General features: G+C 48.0%; 1 protein-coding gene across 10 annotated transcripts in view; it reads right to left on the bottom strand.

Moving 5' to 3' along the window:
* MPHOSPH9 (M-phase phosphoprotein 9) overlaps nucleotides 1–23,211 on the bottom strand; it is a 66,123-nt gene extending 42,912 nt beyond the window's left edge. For 2 of the 10 annotated variants that reach the window (XM_089323026.1, XM_070066113.2), the window contains exons 1-7: nucleotides 23,071–23,211; nucleotides 21,166–21,425; nucleotides 16,822–16,975; nucleotides 10,753–10,842; nucleotides 9,781–10,304; nucleotides 7,051–7,174; nucleotides 2,346–2,436 (exon numbers count right to left, since the gene is read on the bottom strand). In XM_089323026.1, the coding sequence (XP_089179152.1) occupies nucleotides 2,346–2,436; nucleotides 7,051–7,174; nucleotides 9,781–10,304; nucleotides 10,753–10,842; nucleotides 16,822–16,975; nucleotides 21,166–21,269 (1,087 nt within the window). In that variant the 5' untranslated portion in view covers nucleotides 21,270–21,425; nucleotides 23,071–23,211. Of the gene's footprint in view, nucleotides 1–2,345; nucleotides 2,437–7,050; nucleotides 7,175–9,780; nucleotides 10,305–10,752; nucleotides 10,861–11,918; nucleotides 11,990–16,821; nucleotides 16,976–21,165; nucleotides 21,426–23,070 lie in introns of all 10 variants that reach the window. The other 8 variants (XM_089323027.1, XM_089323028.1, XM_089323034.1 and 5 more) reach the window with 7 other exon arrangements.
* Between the last annotated feature and the right edge of the window lie 136 nt (nucleotides 23,212–23,347).

The following is a 23,347-nucleotide window of genomic DNA, read 5'->3' as shown; positions in this document are numbered from 1 at the left end:
GGCCACTCAGTGGCAGAGGAGGTCTGTGAGGTGGAGAGAAGTGGCTGTGTCCTGGAAACCTTCATGAGGCAAAGCAAATTCGTCCTGATGAGCTAGATGTGGGATGTGCAGGAGAGGGAGTCAGAATATAAAGCAATTAAGATGAGAATAGCACACCACAAAATGTAAAGAATGGCTCACTGGGACCAGCACTGTGGTACAGCGGGTTAAAGCCTCAGCCTGGGAGCCAGCGCCATGGCACACTGGGTTAATCCTCCACCTGCGGCACCGGCATCCCGTATGGGTACCAGTTCTAGTCCCGGCTGCTCCTCTTCCAATCCAGCTCTCTGCTATGGCCTGGGAAAGCAGTGGAGGATGGCCCAAGTCCTTGGGCCCCTGCACCCATATGGGAGACCAAGAAGCTCCTGGCTCCTGGCTTTGGATCTGCGCAGCTCCGGCCGTTGCAGCCATCTGGGGAGTGAACCAGTGGATGGAAGACCTCTCTCTCTGTAACTCGTCTTTCAAATAAATAAAATAATTTTTTTAAATTTTTTGCCAGGCAGAGTTAGACAGTGAGTGAGTGAGAGAGAGAGAGAAAGTTATAGACAGTGAGAAAGGTCTTCCTTCTGTTGGTTCACTCCCCTAATGGCTGCTACGACCAGCGCTGTGCCAATGCAAAGCCAGGAGCGGGTACTTCTTCTCGGTCTCCCATGTGGGTGCAGGGACCCAAGCACTTTGGCCATCCTCCACTGCCCTCCCAGGCCACAGCAGAGAGCTGGAATGGAAGAGGAGCGACCAGGACTAGTACCTGGCGCCCCAACCAGGACTAGAACCTGGGGTGCCTCGCCACAGGCAGAGGATTAGCTAAGTGAGCCACGGCACCAGCCCAATAAAATAAATCTTAAAAAAAAAAAAAAGATTGGGGCTGGCGCCATGGCTCACTTGGTTAATCCTCCGCCTTGCGGCGCCAGCATCCCATATAGGCACCGGTTGCCCCTCTTCAAGTCCAGCTCTCTACTGTGACCCGGGAGGGCAGTGGAGGATGGCCCAAGTACTTGGGCCCCTGCACCTGCATGGGAGACCAGGAGGAAGCACCTGGCTCCTGGCTTCGGATTGGCGCAGTGCACCGGCCGTAGCGGCCATTTTGGGGGTGAACCAACAGAAGGAATACCTTTCTCTCTGTCTCTCTCTCTCACTCTCTAACTCTGTCAAATAAATAAATAAATAAATAATTTTTTAAAAAAAGATTTATTTTAGGGGCCGGCACCATGATGCAGTAGGTTAATCCTCCGCCTGTGATGCCGGCATCCCATATGGGCGCCAGTTCGAGTCCCGGCTGCTCCTCTTCTGATCCAACTCTCTGCTAGGGCCTGGGAAAGCAGTAGAAGATGGCCCAAGCACCTGGGCCCCTGCACCCACGTGGGAAAACCAAAAGAAGCTTCTGGCTCCTGGTTTCAGATCAGCTCAGCTCTGGCCATTGTAGTCATTTGGGGAGTTAACCAGTGAACCTCTCTCTCTGTCTCTCCCTCTCACTGTCTGTAACTCTACCTCTCAAATAAATAAATAAATTATTTGAAAGACAGAGTTACAGAGAAGCTGTGCAGATCTGAAGCCAGGAGCCAGGAGCTTCTTCCAGGTCTCTCACGTGCGTGCAGGGGCCCAAAGACTTGGGCCATCTTGTACTGCTTTCCCAGGCCATAGCAGAGAGCTGGATCAGAAGAGGAACAGCCAGGATTAGGACCAGTGCCCATATGGGATGCCAGCACTTCAGGCCAGGGCGTTAACCTGCTATGCCACAGCACCAGCCCTTTCAATTTGTTAATTCATTCTGGAGCAAGTGGAAATGGTGGAGGCTTTTTGCAGCTAGCTGTTTAAAGGAATTGCAAAAGGGGCCTGCTGCCACCTGGGACATCAGCAGCATCCCATCGCTACTGGGGCTGTAGTTTATGCCTGATGGTTTTTAGCCATCAACCAACCTTTTTTTTTTTCCCTTGAATTGTAGTCTGTTCACGTTCTAGTTGCTCCACTTTCAATACAGCTCCCTGTAATGGCCTGGGAAAAGCAGCACAAGATGGCCCAAGTGTTTGGACCCCTGTCACCACGTGGGAGACCCAGATGAATCTCCTGGCTTCAGCCTGGCCCAATACTGGCTGTTGCAGCCCTCTGAGAGTGAACCAATAGAATGAAGATTCTCGCTCTCTTTCAAAATAAATAAATCTTTAAAAAAAACAATTGCAAAAGTACTTTTTCCATGTTCATAGAACTTGTAACCCAGATCTAAGCAAAGAGCGAAGTTACAGATTCCAGAGGCACACTACACTGCACTGATGGCATGTGACTGTCACACCAAGACACAAGTACCATACCTGTTCCTGAGTCAGACACCCAAGCAGTCGGGCTTTCATCCGGTTTATTGAGGTAAAAAGCACAAGGATGTGGGACAGCAGCAAAATCAGACTACAATTCAAGGGGAAAAAAAAAAAGGTTAGTTGATGGCTAAAAACCATCAGGCACAAACTACAGCCCCAGTAGCGAAAGCCAAGCACCAACCCAGGGCCAGGGAACCTTCAGAGGGTCATGGAGAAGAAACCCCGATGGACCCACAGCTGCAGGAATGGAGAGTGACAGCAGTCAGTAGTGAAAGATTTTCTTTGCCTGTGTAACCTACTGAAGTTTATTTTGGTTCTCTGTGGAGCTAGAAGAGAAAATTAGAGGTGTTATTGAATGATCTCAAAACTAAAATGTATTTGTAATTTGCCATCTACTTCCCAAGGAAACTTGGACTGCCTAGAATTAAAGTCATTTAGTATAAAAATTAATGTAAAAGCTGTAACAACTCATTTATTATCATTACAGTACATCAAATTAACTTTGACAAACATAAAGCAATAACATGAACCTAAAATGGCAGGTTACTTCTATACAATTGGTTACTAGTTCCAAAAAAAGGATGAAAATGCTTAGTCATCATTCCTGCCAACAAAAATCCCTAATCAGTCTCCCCTCACAATCTCTGACATTGCCACAAGAAATGTTTCCAGAGACATGTGACAGAAACATTTCTATCAAAAGTTTTCTTATCAGGGCCGGTGCCACGGCTCACTAGGCTAATCCTCCGCCTAGCGGCGCCGGCACACCAGGTTCTAGTCCTGGTTGGGGCGCCGGATTCTGTCCCGGTTGCCCCTCTTCCAGGCCAGCTCTCTGCTGTGGCCAGGGAGTGCAGTGGAGGATGGCCCAGGTGCTTGGGCCCTGCACCCCATGGGAGACCAGGAAAAGCACCTGGCTCCTGGCTCCTGCCACCGGATCAGCGCGGTGCGCCAGCTGCAGTGCGCCGGCCGCGGCGGCCATTGGAGGGTGAACCAACGGCAAAGGAAGACCTTTCTCTCTGTCTCTCTCTCACTGTCCACTCTGCCTGTCAAAAAAAAAAAAAAGTTTTCTTATCAGTTCCACCATCACTAAACTTTGCATTCTTGCTCCAAGTCCTTGTGCTGTATTTGCTTACAGTCCCCCAGGCACCCACTGCAAAAGCAGGGGCAGTGGGGACGACCACTCTGCTCTCCAGGAAGGGGACAGACCAACCGCATGAGCCGTACAGAGCACCACCCAGTCTCTCTCTAAAACCCCTAAGTCCTCTCTAGTCTCTTTCACTCGGGATGGAAAAGACCAGAAGGCAGCGACTACGGAAGACCAAGTCAAGTCATCGCAAGCAAAAGATGTTTGTCCCCATGCCGCTCTCAGTGCAAACGTCAATGCCCAGGCTGACGGACACAGAGGCTGGGGGCCTTCTATACACAGCTGCCTGCTGCACACGCCGGACAGATAAGGCAGCCAATGAAAACAGGCTCAGCTTTTGATGAAAAAATAAAAGCCCTAAAATGTAAACCTTCTTAACAAAGCCTCTGGCATCAGCCCAGCACAAGGACCTTAATCAGGAAAGTCTAGTGGCCCCCTGAGAAAGACACATGAAGCCCTGGAGCCTGGGAAAAGACAAAGACAAAAGGCCACAGAAACGAGAACAACCTGAGTGCTGGGAAACCCTTCTGCCAAGTTATAAATTCACAATTTCCAGATGCACGGCAAAGTGGCTCTTACCCAAAGCAAAACACCAGTGTGTAACAAAAACCTTGGATCCACAAATGAAGCTTAAGACACCGGAAGGAGAGAAAGGATCAAATAAGGAGGAACGCTATCCCTTTGTGAATCCTGAACGGTGCAAGCAGGAAATGCATTTCAGGAGTGGTGGTGCCTCTACTTCACCAACACCACTGCCTCAAAATCATTTGAAGTCCAAAAACCTCAAGTTAATTTGATTTCCTTAATGATTTAAAACCAAATATATCACTTGCCTAAAAAAAGGCAAAATAAAACCCTAGAGATGAGCAGAGAAAGCCTGGCAGGGAACACCACGTCCTCCCCGATGAAAAACACTCACCACTCACTGACCCCTACAGAAAGGGTGCTTCTGCCCTGCTTCTCCATGGAATCAAAGGAAAACGAGGCTAGGCCGGCAGGTGCCTGCTTCACTGCACATCGGGGTCCCCAAGGAGCTTCTGAAACTCCCAATGCACACCACGCGCCCACACCAAAGACATCAAATACCTGTGATGGGCAGCTGAGATCTTAAAAGCTCCTCGGGTGACTATCACACAGCAAAGTCTGGGAATCACTGGGCTGCACCAAAATTATACTGAGTTACAATTACAAAATACAACAAAAAATCAACAAAGCCACCCAGCACATAAACATCAACCAAAATTGTATCAGAAGTCAAGTCTGGGCCAGCACTGTGGAACAGATTAAGCCTCTGCCTACAGTGCCAGCATCCCATAGAGGCACCAGTTCAAGTCCTACTGCTCCACTTCAATCCAGCTCCCTGCTAATGCACCTGGAAAAGCAGCAGAAGATGGCCTGAGTACTTGGGCCCCTGCACCCCATGGAAGACCCAGAAGAAGTTCTTGGCTCCTTGCTTTGGCCTGGCCCAGCCCTGGCCATGCAGCCATTTGGGAAGTGAATCAGTGAATGGAATCTCTCTCTCTCTTCCCCTCCCTCTCTACTGCCCTCTCCTTCTCTCTGTAGTTCTTTCAAATAAATAAATAAATCTTAAAAAAAAAAAAAAAGAAAAGAAAAAATGCAAGTCTCCGTAAGATGGTCTCAGTTCTAACCTAGCAAACGGGAGAAAAAGACAAGACTATGTAGGGAAACAGTCTCCCTCTGGGCCAATATATTCCAATGGAAAGGAAATTTTTACCCGAGCCGACTAACCCTGTTTATGCTCTCACCAAACAAGGATACACCACTCTTGATGGCATTTGGGTTCAAAACAACAGAACTGCTGGGTGGAAGGAAACCTGTCTAGAATAGAACTACCAGTAGAGAACCCAGGGACTTTTCTAGAACAGAGCTACCAAGTGAGAACTAAAGGGCTTCTCTAGAACAGACCTACAGTAGAAAAGTAAAGGGCTTTTCTAGAATAGAAGTACCACTTCAGCACTAACGGGTTTTCACTGTTCCCAAGACATTTATGAATTATGCAGCATCCCTACTCCTCAACCCAAATCTGAAAAAGTTCAAAGAACAGGGACATTTGGAAATCTAACTATTGCAAGTTAGAGAGAGAACACTCACTTCAAGAGAAACAGGGCCATATGGGGGCTGAGGGACTACCTTCTTATGACTTCTTTTTATGACTCCATGTGGGTACAGGGGCCCAAGTACTCAGACACAAAGACTGTTTCAGATGATCAAGACATAGCCAATTTCTAGAGGTATCAGGTTTGCAGAGACCTGATTTTTCAATTTCAATGTATTATACTAAACAATGCTAACCTAGGAAAATCTAAGCCAGTAAGGGCTACAAATGTGTACTGAAACTTACTACTGGGGCCAGCCCTGTGGCATAGCAGGTTAAGTCACCACCTGCAACACCAGCATGCCATGTGGGCGTCAGCTGACATCCCAGCTGCTCCACTTCTGATCCAGCTTCCTGCTGATGCACCTGGGAAAGCGGTGGAAGATGGACCAAGTGCTTGGGCCCCTGCACTCACATGGATGAAGCTCCTGGCTACTGGCTTCAGCATGACCCAGCCCTGGCCATTGCAGCCATTTGAGCAAACCTGCAGATGGAAGCCCTTGATAGCTCTTTCTCTCTCTCTCCCACCCTCTCCCCCCGTAACATATTCAAATAAATCAATAAATCTTTTTTTTAAAAAAAGGACTTAGTATCTATAATTCTTTAATGAAAGGAGCTACTAAGTTAGCAACAGGGCCACACAGAATTTAAACATTTAACCTCTTACAATTTAGATTATAAATTCATAATTGTCCAAATTTCAACTTTTTTATAATAAAGGCATCCTAAGGTATTCAACACACAACAGCACTGTTTTCTACAACTTAACAGTAATACAAAGTATTTGAAGGGCTTTTTTAAAGAATCGAATGGATTACTCTCAGACTAAATGTAAACATTGGAGGTACAAACACAAGTAGGACAGACCTCTGCAAGTGATTAGTATTTTCATACCATTTCATCCCTCATTAGCTTTGACTGACAACCTACAAAATAAACAATATTTGGGGCCAGTGCTGTGGCATAGCAGGTTACGCTGCTGCCTGCGATGCCAGCATTCCATGTGGGCACAGGTTCAAGTCCTGGCTGTTCCACTTCCCAATCCAGCTCCCTGCTAATGCGCCTGGGAAAGCAACAGCGGATGACCCAAGCACCTGGGCCCCTGGCACCCAGGTGGGAGACCCAGAAGCTCCTGGCTCCTGGCTTTGGCCTGGCCCAGCCCAGCTCTGGCCACTGCAGACATCAAGGGAGTGAATCAGCAAAAGGAAGATTTCTCTCCCTCTGTCTCTTCCACTCTCTCTGTAACTTTGCCTTTCAAATAAATAAAATTTTTTTAAAAAGCAGTGATACTTACAACAAATCGGTATTTCCAATCCTGAGACGCCAAAAAAGATTTGTAAATGAACAAATGAATAATACAAAAGAAGACAAAAAGTTATGCAGTGAAGCCAACATATTCAGCAGCAGCTGACATGTGGCGAGGAACGTGACTGAGCACCTACTTTCTCAACTGGTAACTTCTTGCTGTGTTCACTTCCTCGCTTAGATCTTGAACAGCCTTCTTCTACATGCGCCCTCTTTGGTTGGTTCTGCTTCAGCTTTTGTGCCCATGATGTTACAGATTTACTATTTAAGAAGAGAAAACTAAAATTACTTCTTTGAGACAGTATCCCCCACTATAAAGCCAAACTTGCATTTGTTGCATACTGTTGTGTCAGTGGCAAAGACTTTGAGGATTTTTTTCTAACAGTGGAAAGACGGTGTTAATTTCTTTTTCAATTCTAATTACCAAAGGCAAAGTAAACAAAAACACTAACAATGATTAACAACACACCAACTCTGTAGCCATAGAATACAACAAAAATGAAGACAGTGGTCCTGTCAAGTACAAGTGAAAGCATACTTACCGGCATGGGCTGGTAATTATACCTGATGGGAAGAAAGATTCGTACTGGTATGGCCAAACATGTCAGTATTTAAAACTGACGAATCTGAGGGAGGCATTGTGACGCAGGGGGTTAAGCTGCCAGCAAGCCGCAGCCTACAACCCATGTGGGCACTGACTGAGTCCCAGCTGCTCTACTTCCATCCCAGCTCCCTGCTAATGCCCCTGGAAAAGCAACAGAAGATGGTCCAAACCCTCGGACCCCTGCCACCCACGTGGGAGATCCAGATGGAGTTCCAGGTTCCTGGCTTCAGCCTGGCTTGGCCCTGTCATGGGAGGTTAGGCCCAGCTGGGGAGTAAACAGGCAGACAGAAGATCTTTCACTTTTTTTCCTCTCTCCCTACCTCCCCCTCTAACTCTGCCTTTCAAATGAATAATAAATATATCTTTAAAAAATAAAATGAAATTAATGAACTTGTTTATTTAAGACTGAGTGTGGGGCCAGCACTGTGGCATAGCAGGTAAAGTTGCCACCTGCAGAGCTGGCACCCCATATGGGATCCAGTTTCAGTCTTCCATCCACTGGTTCACTCCCCAGATGGCTGCAATGGCCAGAGCTGAGCCAATCCAAAGCCAGGAGTCAGGAGCTTCTTCTGAGTCTCCCACATGGGTGCAGGAGCCCAAGGACTTGGGTCATCTTCTGCTGCTTTCCCAGGCCATAGCAGAGAGCTGGATAAGAAGTGGAACAGCCAGGACTTGAACCAGAGCCCACATGGGATGCCCGGCACTGCAGACCGGGGCTTTAATCTGCTGTGCCACAGGGCCGGCCCCAGGACTTCTTAGTAAAAGAAACTATGGCTGAATGTGAAATAATCTTAAAATTTTGTAATATACCTTAATTTTTAAAATGTGCATCTCTGGGGCCGGCGCCGCGGCTCACTAGGCTAATCCTCCGCCTAGCGGCGCCGGCACACCGGGTTCTAGTCCCGGTTGGGGCGCCGGATTCTGTCCCGGTTGCCCCTCTTCCAGGGCAGCCCTCTGCTGTGGCCAGGGAGTGCAGTGGAGGATGGCCCAGGTGCTTGGGCCCTGCACCCCATGGGAGACCAGGAAAAGCACCTGGCTCCTGGCTCCTGCCATCGGATCAACGCAATGCGCCAGCCGCAGCGCGCCGGCCGTGGCAGCCATTGGAGGGTGAACCAACGGCAAAAGGAAGACCTTTCTCTCTGTCTCTCTCTCTCTCACTGTCCACTCTGCCTGTCAAAAAAATAAAAAAATAAATTAAAAAAAAAAATTTGCATCTCTGAAATATGCTATCTAAAGTGAGGTGAACTACACTTGAGCATAGGAGTCCCTGCCATCCACCTGGGGGACCCAGACTCAGTTCCCAACTCCTAGCTATAGCCTGACCCAATCCCAGATGTGGTGGGCATTTGGGGAGTGAATCAGTGGATAGGAGATCTGCTTCTCTCTCTTTCAAATAAATAAAAATTAAACAGAAAAATATCATTAACCTTACAAAAAATTCTTAATATATAAATAAAAAAGTTGAGGGACAGGTGTCGTGGTGCAGCAAGTTAAGTTGCCACTTGGAATGCCCACATTTCAGATCGGAGTGCTGGTTCAAGTCCTGGCTGCCCTGCTTTCAATCCAGCTCCCTGCTAATGCGCCTGGGAAAGCAGCGGAGGATGGCTCAATCACTTGGGCTTCTGTTACCCAGGCAGGAGATGTGGATGGAGCTCCTGGCTCCTAGCTTCAGCCTGGCCCAGCCGGGCGACTGCAGGCATTTGGGGAGTGAATCAATGGATGGAAGATCTTTGTCTGCCTTTCTAACTTTGCCTTTCAAATAACTAAATAAATCTTTTGGCCGGTGCCGCGGTTCAATAGGCTAATCCTCCACCTAGCGGCGCTGGCACACCGGGTTCTAGTCCCAGTCGGGGCGCCGGATTCTGTCCCGGTTGCCCCTCTTCCAGGCCAGCTCTCTGCTGTGGCCCAGGAAGGCAGTGGATGATGGCCCAGGTGCTTGGGCCCTGCACCCATGGGAGACCAGAAAAAGCACCTGGCTCCTGGCTCCTGCCATCGGATCAGCGTGGTGCGCCGGCCGCAACACACCTGCCGTGGCGGCCATTGGAGGGTGAACCAACGGCAAAGGAAGACCTTTCTCTCTGTCTCTCTCTCTCACTGTCCACTCTGCCTGTAAAAAAAAAAAGTTTTAAAAAATTATTTTAACTGGTAAGTGTTCAAATACATCTTATTTTTTATAGTCCAACTAAAAGGAACTCTATTTCCGAGATTCCAAACATGGCAAACGAGTAACACTCCCTTCAAATAATACAGAAATTCTAGTCACCTGTTTGTTTTCCCACTGTATACTTCAGAAATCTTATTTTCCTCAAGAAAATTATGTTCAAATTCACCAGGAAAAATGGAACACTCTTCCTTTAAAGAGTCACAAAACTCTTTGGTGGTCTGTATGTAACATTTCTTGTTTTTCATGCCACCCACAAGTGAATCTGTCTGCACCACTGGTGCCCCATACTGTCCTTTAGAAACATCTGGGTGCTCCATGAACTCCTGGGTGTCCTTGGACTTGTCAGTATTTAATTCTGACACACAGAAGGTACCATAGCCACTGCTCACTGAGCTGCTATCCACGTTGCAGTCTGGTTGTGATGTGGACGTCTCGTGCTGCATCTCAGGTTCTTTTGACTTAGGGTAGCTGACAACACATTCATTTCTTTCACTGCTTTCAGAAAAAAAACCCATTTGACTTTCTGAAGATGCCTGTTTGCTGGAAGAACTTTTCTCACAGGAAACCCAGGAAGCATTACTGGTCTGCAGTTTGACTAAATTTTTTATCTCTTCCTGTATACGCTAGAAAGAAAAAAAATTATAGGCTTGCATCAGAAAAGAACATTAAACATCACAATTTTGTAAACATTATGAAAATATTGTGTTTCAAAATACAATGAGATGGGGCTGGCACTGTAGCATAGCAGGTCAAGCCTGCACGCCATCATCCCATACTGGGTCCCCGGCTGCTGCACTTCCAATCCAGCTCCCTGTTAATGCACCTGGGAAGGCAGCAGGTTTGGGCCATCCTGCACCCACATGGGAGACCCAGAACCAGTGGCTCAAAGATCTCTCTGTCTCTCCCTCTTTCTGTGTTAACTCAGCCTTTCAAATACATAATATTTTTTAAAAAACATGAGTTATTACTCTAAAAATAAAATGATGTTTTATCTTTTGTTATAAACAAAATTGACTTAGCATTTTCTACAACTCTTATAAATAGGAAAAAAGAATACAAATCAAAACTTACTTGAATTTGGTTGTGGAACTGTTCCTGCTGGGCAACAATCTGTTCTTGGCATTGCTTTTCCACCAAACTGAATAGCTGTGACCACCTGGCCTATTAAATCATAAAATCCTGCAGTCAAACATAATTTCAACTTAATATTTCACAGTAATATTCTTCCAGTGACAACTGGCCTTTTTCTGAAGTTTTTAAAATGACAAATATATCAGCCAAATTAAGCAAACAGATGTAAATATATATTTAAAACAAAAATAGGATAAAGGCCTGGGTACCCCCGTGGGTAACCTGCAGTCTGGGAAGCTGAAGGTCTACATAGATCGCCAGCTGATGCCACCTGCTGTCCCTTCTGACCAAGAACTCGCACTTGCACTTCACATTTATCTTAAGTGCTTTGTCCTTCCCTCCCAACAGCTAATGACTTCTGTTAAACACTGATATATCCAGAAAAGGATCCCACATCCTAAAACAAGAAATAGCTTGGTTTTATGAGAATTTAACTCCCTAACTTAATTGCTTTTCAAGTAAAAGTTCTCTTTAATGTAAGATATTAAAGTGCTTCAAAAACCCTTGAAAACTGAAACATGAATGAAAAAATGGCTCAGAAAACCTGAGGGGTGGGAGGACAGATACGGTGGGAAGATCACTATATTCCTAAAGTTGTACTTATGAAATTTGTACTCACTAAATAAAAGGTTTCTTTGGGGGCAGAAGGAGGACATAAAACTATGGAACTGGCCGGCGCCACGGCTCACTAGGCTAATCCTCCGCCTTATGGCGCCGGCACACCGGGTTCTAGTCCCGGTCGGGGCGCCGGATTCTGTCCCGGTTGCTCCTCTTCCAGGCCAGCTCTCTGCTGTGGCCCGGGAGTGCAGTGGAGGACGGCCCAAGTGCTTGGGCTCCTACACTAACGTGGGAGAACCAGAAGAAGCTCCTGGCTCCTGGCTTTGGATCGGCCCAGCTCTTGCCATTGCAGCCATTTTGGGAATGAACCAGCAGATGGAAGACCTTTCTCTTTCTGTCTCTCTGTCTGTCTGTAACTCTGCTTCTCAAATAAATAAATAAATAAATAAGGAGTGTTCACAATGAAACAGCAAAGTCCTGATGAGCCAGGGTAAATTAAATCTTTCTCTTAGATCCGGCATTGCGGTGTAGCACATAAAAGTTGCCACCTGCGACACTGGCATCCCATATGGGTACTGGTTCATATCCTGGCTGCTTCACTTCAGATCCTGCTGATGGCCTAGGAAAAACAGAAAAAGCTGGCTCAAGCATTTGGGCAGACCTGGATGATGCTCTCTCTTCTATCTCTCTCTCTCTCTCTCTGTTAATTCTTAAAAACAAAAAACTAATTTTTTTAAAAAAATGAATATATAAGCACTGCATCTCATGAGTGCCAATCTAAATCCCAGCTGCTCCACTTCTGATCCAGCTGCCAGCTAATGCGCATGGGAAAGCAGAAGAGAGAGAGAGAAGCAGACAGAGGTCTTTCATTTGCTGGTTCATGCCACAAATAGCCACAATGACCAGGGCTAGGCCAGGCCAAAACCAGGCACCAGGAACTTTTTCCGGGACTCCCACATGGGTGCAGGGGCCCAAGCAGTGGGCTATCTTCCGCTAATTTCCAAAGCCCATTAGCAGGGAGCTGGATCAGAAGTAGAGCAGCCAGGTCTTGAACTGGGGCTCACATGGGATGCCAGCATCTGAGGCAGAGGCTTAACCTACTATGCCTTAACGCCAGCCCCTCACTTAATTACTAAGAAGAGTTATTATTCAGGTCAAACCAGAATGGTTCACACAATCCACACTGTACACTTCGGAATAGGACACAGACATCTAATGAGGTTTTCACTCCACATAAGTTTTAGTGCCATTATAACCTGAGTCGGACTTCCAGTCTAGCCCGGTAAATATCCCACTGGCTTTAGCATCCTAGATGTGACTCTCAGCTCTCCACTAATAAACAGGGAGATCCTGGAAAAATAAAATTTAATTTCTCTGTGTCTCAGTTTCCTGATTTATAAAATGAAAATAACACCTCAAGGAGGCTGGGAGGATTAGATTTTAGATAAGGTGCAGGGAAAGCACTGTATTTCAAAACGAGAGACATACTTTCTTTTTTTTTTTTTTTAAGATTTATTTATTTTATCTGAAAGGCAGAGTTTCAGAGAGGCAAAGAGAGATCTTCCATCCACTGGTTCACTCCCTAGATGGCCACAACAGCTGGAGCTGAGCCGATCCGAAGCCAGGAGCCAGGAGCCAGGAGCCAGGAGCTTCTTCTGGGTCATCCAGAAGGTTTGGGACATCTTTTCCTGCTTTCCCAGGCCATAGCAGAGAGCTGGATCAAAGAGCAGTAGCCGGGACTCAAACCAGTGCCCATCTGGGATGCCAGCACCACAGGCCAGGGCTTTAAACGCTACACAACAGCATCAGCCCCGAGACCTACATTTTAGAAATCAGTGAGGTCATGGTCACCACAAGGGTGGGGAGCGCCACTGGCATTTAGTGGGCAGGGTCCAGCAGTGCAAATCATGACTATCCCCCACAATAACGCACTGTCCTGTGTCCATTTTATGTCATAAAATCATAAATATTTGGGGGTTAAGAGGTGGGGATTAATCTGTAACAATAAGTATTTTTCAGTTCTCTTATCACCCAAAACAACATCAAGGTTGGATAGCATTTCAGGAAGGCATTTCACCAGTGAAGGGACTGCTCAAAGTGTCTGGATCATCCGTCCCACTGCCCACTCGTCTGCATCTGGAGCCAGAACATTCTGCACAGCCAGCCTGCAGACCACTCCTTCCATTCTCTCCAAAACACTACACTAAAACAGCAAGGGGATTTTGTTTGTTTTCAGGTTATTGTGAAAAACACTAGAAAACACACTAAATAAGTTCAAGAAATGTTACAGAAGAGAACTTCATGTTCTGCCAAAGTAAGAAATAACTTAATGACTCTTCTCTGAATAACCACTGATGTGACTCCAGCTTCACTAAAACTGGGTAGCCAGCTAATGACCTATGACACCACAGCTACAGAAGAAAGCACGGAAGAAACAGCTTCAAATGTTAGGAGGTGGAAGCAGCTTAGAAAATTCTGTATCTTAAATTCACAAATATATTCTGATTCTGACTTAAGGCATTGATCTCAAAGTATTAAAAGAAAAATTTCTAGTCAAACATGAATTTGCCAAGAGTTAAAACTACATTGTGGGGGCCAGCGCTGTGGCAAAGTTGGCTAAGCCTCCGCCTGCAGCGCCAGCATCCCATATGGGCACCGGTTCAAGTCCTGGCAGCTCCTCTTCCGATCCAGCTCTCTGCTGTGGCCTGGGAAAGCAGTAGAAGATGGCCTAAGTGCTCCAGCCCCTGCACCCACATGAGAGACCAGAAGAAGCTCCTGGCTCCTGGCTTCAGATTGGCACAGCTCCAGCCATTGCAACCATTTGGGGAGTGAACCAGAGGATGGAAGATCTTTTTTTCTGTAACTCTACCTCTCAATAAATAAAATCTTATTTTAAAAAATTACATTGTAACAATGCCTCATTTGTCATAAAGTATGTTAGTTCAGTTATCATAAGCTAATGAACAGATACATTAGAGAAAACATCTAATAACAATTCCATTTTTAATGGCTTTTTTTTTTTTTTTTTTTTTTTTGACAGGCAGAGTGGACAGTGAGAGAGAGAGACAGAGAGAAAGGTCTTCCTTTTGCCGTTGGTTCACCCTCCAATGGCCGCCGCGGCCAGCGCGCTGCGGCCAGCGCGCTGCGGCCGGCGCACCGCGCTGATCCGATGGCAGGAGCCAGGAGCCAGGTGCTTTTCCTGGTCTCCCATGGGTGCAGGGCCCAAGCACCTGGGCCATCCTCCACTGCACTCCCTGGCCACAGCAGAGAGCTGGCCTGGAAGAGGGGCAACCGGGACAGAATCCGGCGCCCCAACCGGGACTAGAACCCGGTGTGCCGGCGCCGCTAGGCATTTTTAATGGCATTTTATAGGTCTTTCATATTAGCAAATACTGATTGGTAAATGGGAAAAGGATAAAAAGTATAAAAACCAAAAATTCCTAACTTAAAGTATGCAATAAATCATTCTGTAACTTCAATAATTATGGATAATTTTTTTTTTTTTTTTTTTTTTTTGACAGGCAGAGTGGACAGTGAGAGAGAGAGACAGAGAGAAAGGTCTTCCTTTGCCGTTGGTTCACTCTCCAATGGCCGCCGCGGCTGGCGCGCTGCGGCCGGCGCACCGCGCTGATCCGATGGCAGGAGCCAGGAGCCAGGTGCTTTTCCTGGTCTCCCATGGGGTGCAGGGCCCAAGCACCTGGGCCATCCTCCACTGCACTCCCGGGCCACAGCAGAGAGCTGGCCTGGAAGAGGGGCAACCGGGACAGAATCTGGCGCCCCGACCGGGACTAGAACCCGGTGTGCCGGCGCCGCTAGGCGGAGGATTAGCCTAGTGAGCCGCGGCGCCGGCCTGGATAATTAATTTAAGTAATTACTCTTGGGGATGCTGCTACTGTAGAGTAAATAAGGCCGTAACCAGAGACAGAGAAAGGAACATGGACCCCCACTCCACCCCCACCGACACTGACCTTGAAAAGTGGCTACTCCCAGCTATCTGGTGAAGGAGCCACACACGCACGGTTACCTTGTCGAGGGAGGGAAGATGCCCTAAAGTCTGCTTTCTGGAACTCCACTCAAAAATTCGTCCTATAAATCTGCCCCAGATATCTCTTTTATAAACATACTGGGCGCAGGCCGGCGCCGCGGCTCACTAGGCTAATCCTCCGCCTAGCGGCGCCGGCACACCGGGTTCTAGTCCCGGTTGGGGTGCCGGATTCTGTCCTGGTTGCCCCTCTTCCAGGCCAGCTCTCTGCTGTGGCCAGGGAGTGCAGTGGAGGATGGCCCAGGTGCTTGGGCCCTGCACCCCATGGGAGACCAGGGAAAGCACCTTGCTCCTGGCTCCTGCCATCGGATCAGCGTGGTGCGCTGGCCGCAGTGCGCCGGCCGCGGCGGCCATTGGAGGGTGAACCAACGGCAAAGGAAGACCTTTCTCTCTCTCTCACTGTCCACTCTGCCTGTCAAAATAAATAAATAAATAAATATCAGATGGTCTTTAAAAAAAAAACAAAAACAAAAAACAAAAAAAACACATACTGGGCCCATGGATCATTGGAAGTGTGGTCCTAAGTCACATAGGCTGCAACTGAACAGTTAGAGTACCAGAACTCTAACTGTTCAGGTATGATGGCTGATGAACCTATAAATATTGTTAAGTCTGAGCCTAGGTCAGGGCTCAGGCTCAGGAAATGGCTCCAGCTGCTTGGATCCTCGACTGTCTCTGGTGCTGTGTGAACGAAGGGGGTTTTCCCACCCCAGGTTTCTGTAACACTACCAAACTCTCAGACCAGGTAACCTTTCACTGCATGTACTTTCCACTCTGGAAAAATGCAGAAATTACAGTTCTAAAAGAAAGATCAACATTTAAAACAAAATCTGGTGCTAACTAAAAAATTTATTTAATACTGGTAATATTTTCTGTACTCTGATAAAGCATGACCAACTCTAGCCTTGGGAAAGTCAATCTTGACCATTATTCTATGAAACAAAACTTACAGTATTTTTTCAAGTGTTAAATTTTCTGTATCAAAAGAAAAAGGACCACTGCCCTAACAACACAACGTAACATCTCCCAGCTGAATTTAAACAGGCACCTAAGAGAAAATTTATAATTTTAAAACACCCAAAATCCTTCAAAGTAGACTCAGACTTTTCAAAATGATAATTCCATATGACTTACATAAAGCATTAGGATTAGCAACAATTTCAAGACAACATTTTAGGTTCACCTGTAATATACAAATTAGTAAGTCTAATCTCTCAACTATTGGTTAAAACACACTTCTGATCACCGTCTCTTCCGTTCAATATCATTTCCACTGGCCACATTATCTTAGCAATAATTGAAATATTATCATGTACTCCAGGACATAAGTTGCTACTAATTTAAAGTTTAGTAGAGGCATATAAAGATGTAATTACTTTAAAATTACAAAGATAAACAGAACGCGATACCTCACAGTTTTTCCAAAGCTCCGAATCTGTCTTCCCACTGTTTCGCAGCTCTTGCATGAAAGAGGTTAGGACTTCAACTGTGCCTTGAATGACAGAGGGCCCGGTCTTCCCTGAGAAAGAGGATACCCCATTGGTACTAAGGTGGTGACTACTTCTGTTGAAACATAAATAATTCAGATGGTTGTCTTCATTCTACCAAAGTGTTGAATAATTCAGCAGTTCAAGATTTAGCAGAGCAGCACAAAACCAGTGACACTGAATCCTTCTAATGGCACCTCATTTGTTGAAAATCTGATCACAAGTTTGCCCCCGAAAGGAAAACAGCAGTAAGAGACAGCACTTTTTCAAGAACACAAAAGGCCTCCCAAAGGAAGCGGATGCTCCAAGGTAGCTGCAGAAAATCAGTTTGTGCTAAACAATAAACAACAACCCCAGCCACTCTGATCTCCATTAATTACTCCAGAGGATCATTTCTGCCCACTCCAAGAACAGCCCTTCACTGTGAAGTGGGCACTCTCTCACCGCCCGGGACTACAGGCGCGTCTCGTTAATTGGATCCCCCCAATTTGGTGTGGTATGTGATGCTTATCTCTGCACTGCCATGGAATCAAAGTCAAGCCAGGCAAATCCGCAGCAAATTTTCAAGACTTAGTCGATTTAGTGTGAAAACAGCACTGATTCCAAAAGGACTGCTTTTCCAAACTTGACATGGCTTTCACACTGTTTAATGAAAAACACAAGGCCTAATGCAAGACACTGAAATCTGTTCCAAATCCAGCCACTGAAAGGTTTTCATTGACTGACTGATACCCTGTTTTGTTTCTCAAAGAAATTCTAAAATATTGGACAGCAAATGAAAATAACAATAAAATAATGCGGTCAGAGAACAGGCTGATAAACACTCAAGGGAAAGAAGAACCTGACGGTTGTCCGCAGCAGTTTACACGATCGTAATGCGCTAGGCTGAATGCGCTGACTGAACTGCCAGTCCCTACGGAAAGGGAGACAAGCTCAGGGCCGCCATTTTCATCTGGGTTCCTCCAGGCCCATCAGACCCTGTGTTCTGAGAGGGACTTTCCTTCAGGTGGCCCTCAAAGGGGCCACCAAGTGCTACAGCAGATGCGATGTGCGGCCAGCTTTCAGCACGAGCATCCATGTGACCAGAGCACACACCTCTCTCAGACCATGTCCTGTGCTTTTTAAATTTTCCTTTCACCTCACTTTAATGCACGCTCTCTCGTTTTATCTAATATATTCTAAGCTGCCTCAAATTCCTACCAAAGAGGGAAGGGAACAATCACAATAATTTACTGACAACACAATTGCTTCCGGACCCCAGGGTTTGCCCCTGCCCAGCAGGCCCCAGGCTGCTCCTCTCTAGTGGTCTTACTTCTGGGCTGCCCGTAAGCTACTACAAATTCAAAAACCAAACAACCAAGCTAGTCAGACCACAAATAGACTGAGGGTAAACCAGTTCTGATCCAAAACAAACTATGGAATAGTTTAAAAACCAAATGCATTTCAATTGATTATTTTCTCAACTCAACTGATTTTCTGCTAACTTCCAATATTCAACTTTAAACTTTTATTTTTTTTAAGATTTATTTATTATTTACTTGAAAATCAGAGTTACACAGAGAGAGAAGGAGAGGCATAGAGAGGTCTTCTATCTGCCAGAGCTGCGCCGATCTGAAGCCAAGAGGAAGGAGCCCCTTCCAGGTCTCCCACACGGGCACAGGGGCCCAAGGACTTGGGCCATCTTGTACTGCTTTCCCAGGCCATAGCAGAGAGCTGGATCGGAAGAGGAGCAGCTGAGTTTCGAACCGGCGTCCATATGGGATGCTGCACTGCAGGCAGCAGCTTTAGCTGCTACGCCACAGTACCGGCCCCCTAATATTCAACTTTAATGGCTACTTCCCAGATTAGTGAGGTATTTCTGCAGTATAAAACATTATTTGTACCATTAATTTAAAAATATAGAATATTTAGGCAACTATACTTTAATACTTGTTAATTTACCAAAAGCAAAGACAAAAAAAAAGGAGAAAGGAAACTACAACTAGCAAAATAATTTATTTTTCACAATGTTCTCCATTCAAAATATTTCATTTCTGGAGAAATTAAAAACAAAAGGATGGCCGGCACCACGGCTCACTAGGCTAATACTCCGCCTGCGGCGCCGGTACCCCGGGTTCTAGTCCCAGTTGGGGCACCAGGTTCTGTCCCGATTGCTCCTCTTCCAGTTCAGCTCTCTGCTGTGGCCCGGGAGGGCAGTGGAGAATGGCCCAGGTCCTTGGTCCCTGCACCGACATGGGAGACCAGAAGGAAGCTCCTGGCTTCGGATTAGCGCAGTGCCGGCCTTGGCAGCCATTTGTGGGGTGAACCAACAGAATGAAGACCTTTCTCTCTGTTTCTCTCTCACTAACTCTGCCTGTCAAAAAATAGGCCGGCGCCGCGGCTCACTAGGCTAATCCTCCGCCTTGCGGCGCCGGCACACCAGGTTCTAGTCCCGGTTGGGGCACCGGATTCTGTCCCGGTTGCCCCTCTTCCAGGCCAGCTCTCTGCTGTGGCCAGGGAGTGCAGTGGAGGATGGCCCAGGTGCTTGGGCCCTGCACCCCATGGGAGACCAGGAAAAGCACCTGGCTCCTGGCTCCTGCCATCGGATCAGCGCGGTGCGCCCGCCGCAGCGCGCCGGCCGCGGCGGCCATTGGAGGGTGAACCAACGGCAAAAAGGAAGACCTTTCTCTCTGTCTCTCTCTCTCACTGTCCACTCTGCCTGTCAAAAAAAATAAAAATAAAAATAAAAAATAATAAAATAAATAAAAATTAAAAAAAAAAAAAAAGGAGGGCTGGCACTGTGTGTCGTAGGCTAAGCCTCTGCATACTGTGCCGGCATGCCATACAAGCACCAGTTCATGTCCCAGCAGCTCCTCTTCTGATCCAGCTCTCTGCTGTGGCCTGGGAAAGCAGAAGATGGGCCAAGTACCTGGGCCCCTGCACTCACGTGGGAGACCCGCAAGAAGTTCCTGGCTTCTGGCTCTAGAAGGCTTAGCTCCAGCTGTTGCAGTCATTTGGGGAATAAATCAACAGACAGAAGACCCTTCTGTCTCCCACTGTCTACAACTCTACTTCTCAAATAAATAAATAAAATCTTAAAACACACACACACACACAAAGGATTACAACTACTCTTTGGGGCCAGCGCTGTGGCATAGCAGGTAAAGCCACTGCCAGAATTCCACGTGGGCGCTGGTTCGAGTACCAGCTAGGTCTATTTTTTTTTTTTTTTTTTTTTGAACAGGCAGAGTTTAGACAGAGAGAGAGAGACACAGAGAGAGACAGAGAGAAAAGTCTTCCTTCCCTTGGTTCACCCCCCAAAACGCCGCTACGGCCGGTGCACTGTGCCAATCCGAAGCCAGGAGCCAGCTGCTTCCTCCTGGTCTCCCATGTGGGTGCAGGGACCCAAGCACTTGGGCCATTCTCTGCTGCCCTCCCAGGCCACAGCAGAGAACTGGACTGGAAGAGGAGCAACTGGGACAGAATCCGGCGCCCCGACTAGGACTAGAACCCGGGGTGCCGGTGCCGCAGTCGGACAATTAGCCAAGTGAGCCGCGGCGCCGGCTGGTCTACTTCTGATCCAGCTCTCTGCTATTGTGCCTAGGAGAGCAGGAGAGCAGCAGAGGATGGCCCCAGTACCTGGTCCCCTGCACCCACGTGGAAAACCCAGAAGAAGCTCCTGGCTTTGGATTGGCCCAGCTCTGGCTGTTGCAGCCATTTGGGAAGTGAACCAGCAGATAGAAGATCTTTCTATATATATAACTCTGCCTTTCAAATAAATAAATAAATCTTAAAAAAAAAAAAAAAAAAAAACAGTATTTTGAAATAACTCTCCCTGAACAGCTGTTTTAAAAAATACAATCGGGGGCCGGCACTGTGGAACAGCAGGCTAAAGCCCTGGCCTGAAGCGTGGCATCCCATATGGGCGCCAGTTCTAGTTCCAGCTACTCCTCTTCTAATCCAGCTCTCTGCTATGGCCTGGGAAAGCAGTACAAGATGGCCCAAGTCCTTGGGCCCCTGCACCCACATGGGAAGACCGAGAAGAAGCTCCTGGCTCCTGCCTTCAGACTGGTGCAGCTCCAGCCATTGCGGCCAACTGGGGAGTGAACCAGCGAATGGAAGACCTCTCTCTCCCCTTCTCTCTGTGTGTAACTCTGATTTTCAAATACATAAATAAATCTTTAAAAAAATACAATCAGCAACTATGACACTATTTAGATAAATTGGTATCCCATGCAAATAGTTATTATAATTTGTTATATTAAAAAATATCTGCCCCATTCTTACCTATTAGAGTTTATGTTAAGTCCAAGAGAATGGGGAGAATTTTTGTTATCAGATTCCACAGAAGATGTTCGCTGTATCGTTTTTACCAAATCAAAATCTTCCATAGTGTACAAACTGTTATACTCTTTTATTTGAAAATATAGGTTCTTTCACTGTTTGAGGAAACTGAATCCGAGTCTTCCTCAGACGTTTCATCGTCTATCGGCATTTTCAGTCGCTGACATTCAGAAGTCTGAGAGATCCTAAGCTTGCAAGAGGGTCTGAAAGTGAGAGGGGAAAGATTACTAAAAAAAGCCACTAAACCCAACACTGTCTTTTCATGACTTTGGAAACCCAGACTTGGGCCACACACATCTGCATCCAGGACAGCAACAATATCCTGAGGACTGAATGCAGAGACTACTAGACGGCCATCAGCAGATGCAGGATGAACAACCGTGGCACATCCCTGTACGGAAAACTGTGCGGGTACAGAAAGGAAAGCTGTACTGATAGAGGCAGCGTGGGTAACACGTGAAAACACCAGGCTAGGTGGCAGTCAGTCACAGAAGCCCACGGACCCCGTGATTCTACTGCAGATACCTACACCAGGGAAACCCACTGAGACCCAAAGGGGACTGACCGTTAGCCAGAGCTGAGGGGAGGAGACCCGGGAAGGACTCCAGTGGGTATGAAGCTTCTTTCTGGGGTGATGAAAAAGTTCTAGGATGAGTGGTGAGGGGTGAGCAGCCCTGCGAGTACACCGCACTGTACACCTTCGAAAGGACAACTGTTATGGTATGTGACTATATACCTCAACTTTGAAAACCTATTTTAAGGGTGGTTTGCAAAAATAGTAGCATCTCTTCAGGTAATACTTCAGCATGGCATTTTTAATAATCAAGGTTCTAGGCCGGCGCCGCGGCTCAGTCGGGGCGCCGGTTCTGTCCCGGTTGCCCCTCTTCCAGTCCAGCTCTGCTGTGGCCCGGGAGTGCAGTGGAGGATGGCCCAGGTCCTTGGGCCCTGCACCTCATAGGAGACCAGGAGAAGCACCTGGCTCCTGGCTTCGGATCGGCCATCTGGGAGGTGAACCAACGGAAGGAAGACCTTTCTCTCCGTCTCTCTCTCACTGTCTAACTCTGCCTGACAAATAATAATAATAATAATAATAATGATCAAGGTTCTAGGCACAGACTCCATTATGTAACGATGGAGCACTCACATGCCTTGATCAGGGCTGCCAGTGTGAGTGCTGCTGCGCCCCCGCCGGGCAACCGACACCCCCAGACTCAGACCACCCGGCTCTCGGGCCATGAAGGACAAGGACTCCGACTCCCTCCCCCGCCCCGACGGACACCCAGGCTCCTCCGGCCCGCGTGGGCGCTGGGCTGGGGGCAGGGGCGTGAGCCACGAAGGCGAACGTTTAAAGAAATAAACTTGTTAGGGAATGACTGGAACAGCGACCTCTCCGTACGTCCCGGCGACGGGCGGCGGCGCTCCGGCCCCAGCCCGTCCCCGCCCTGCGACCCGCACCGACGAAGGGCACCGCGGGCACACGCGCCGCGCCCGCGCTCCCGACCGCAACGCCGAGGCCGCGGGCCGCCCTCCGCAAGGCGAGGGAGAACCCACGGCCGGCCGCCGCCCTCGGGATTCCCGGCCCGAAACTGAGGGAAACCCTCAAGCCCCCCGCCCCTCCGGGAGGGCGCCCTGCGATTGGGCCGCGCGGGTGTCACTCAAGGGCACCGAGTCTAGAAAAGGCGCACGCAGGCGGGCGCAGCGCCCACACGCCGGCCGGCTCCGGTGGGGTCGGCGGTCCGGCCGCGGCCGCCCTCACACGGGTCCATGCGTACGCTCGGCCGTGTCTTCTAAGTTTCATCCCTTGTCCCCCTGCGGCTGGCAGCTCCTCGCAGACCGGCGGCCGCTTACCTGGCCCCGCTCCCACTGCCGCTGTCAGGGGCTAGCGAGCGGCCTCTCGCGACCGTTAAACTCGGAGCGTGCGCGCGCCCAGCGTCTCCCCTGTGATTGGCTGCTCGAAAGGGGGCGGAGACGGCCGAGCGCGGCGCGCGCGTTGACCTCCGGCTTCCCCTTTGCCAAAGAGGGTTGTCTGACGCCAAAGACTAAGGGGGGCGGGGCGTCTGTCAGATCCTCTTCTCTGATTGGCTCTCTGGGAACCTACCGCGGCCACGCGGGAAAGACGCCTCCT

This window comes from Oryctolagus cuniculus, chromosome 21, assembly GCF_051225735.1.
Source record: "Oryctolagus cuniculus isolate XC-2025 breed Fujian yellow rabbit chromosome 21, ASM5122573v1, whole genome shotgun sequence".
Lineage (NCBI taxonomy): Eukaryota > Metazoa > Chordata > Mammalia > Lagomorpha > Leporidae > Oryctolagus > Oryctolagus cuniculus.
This window is presented reverse-complemented; position numbering and strand designations above follow the sequence as displayed.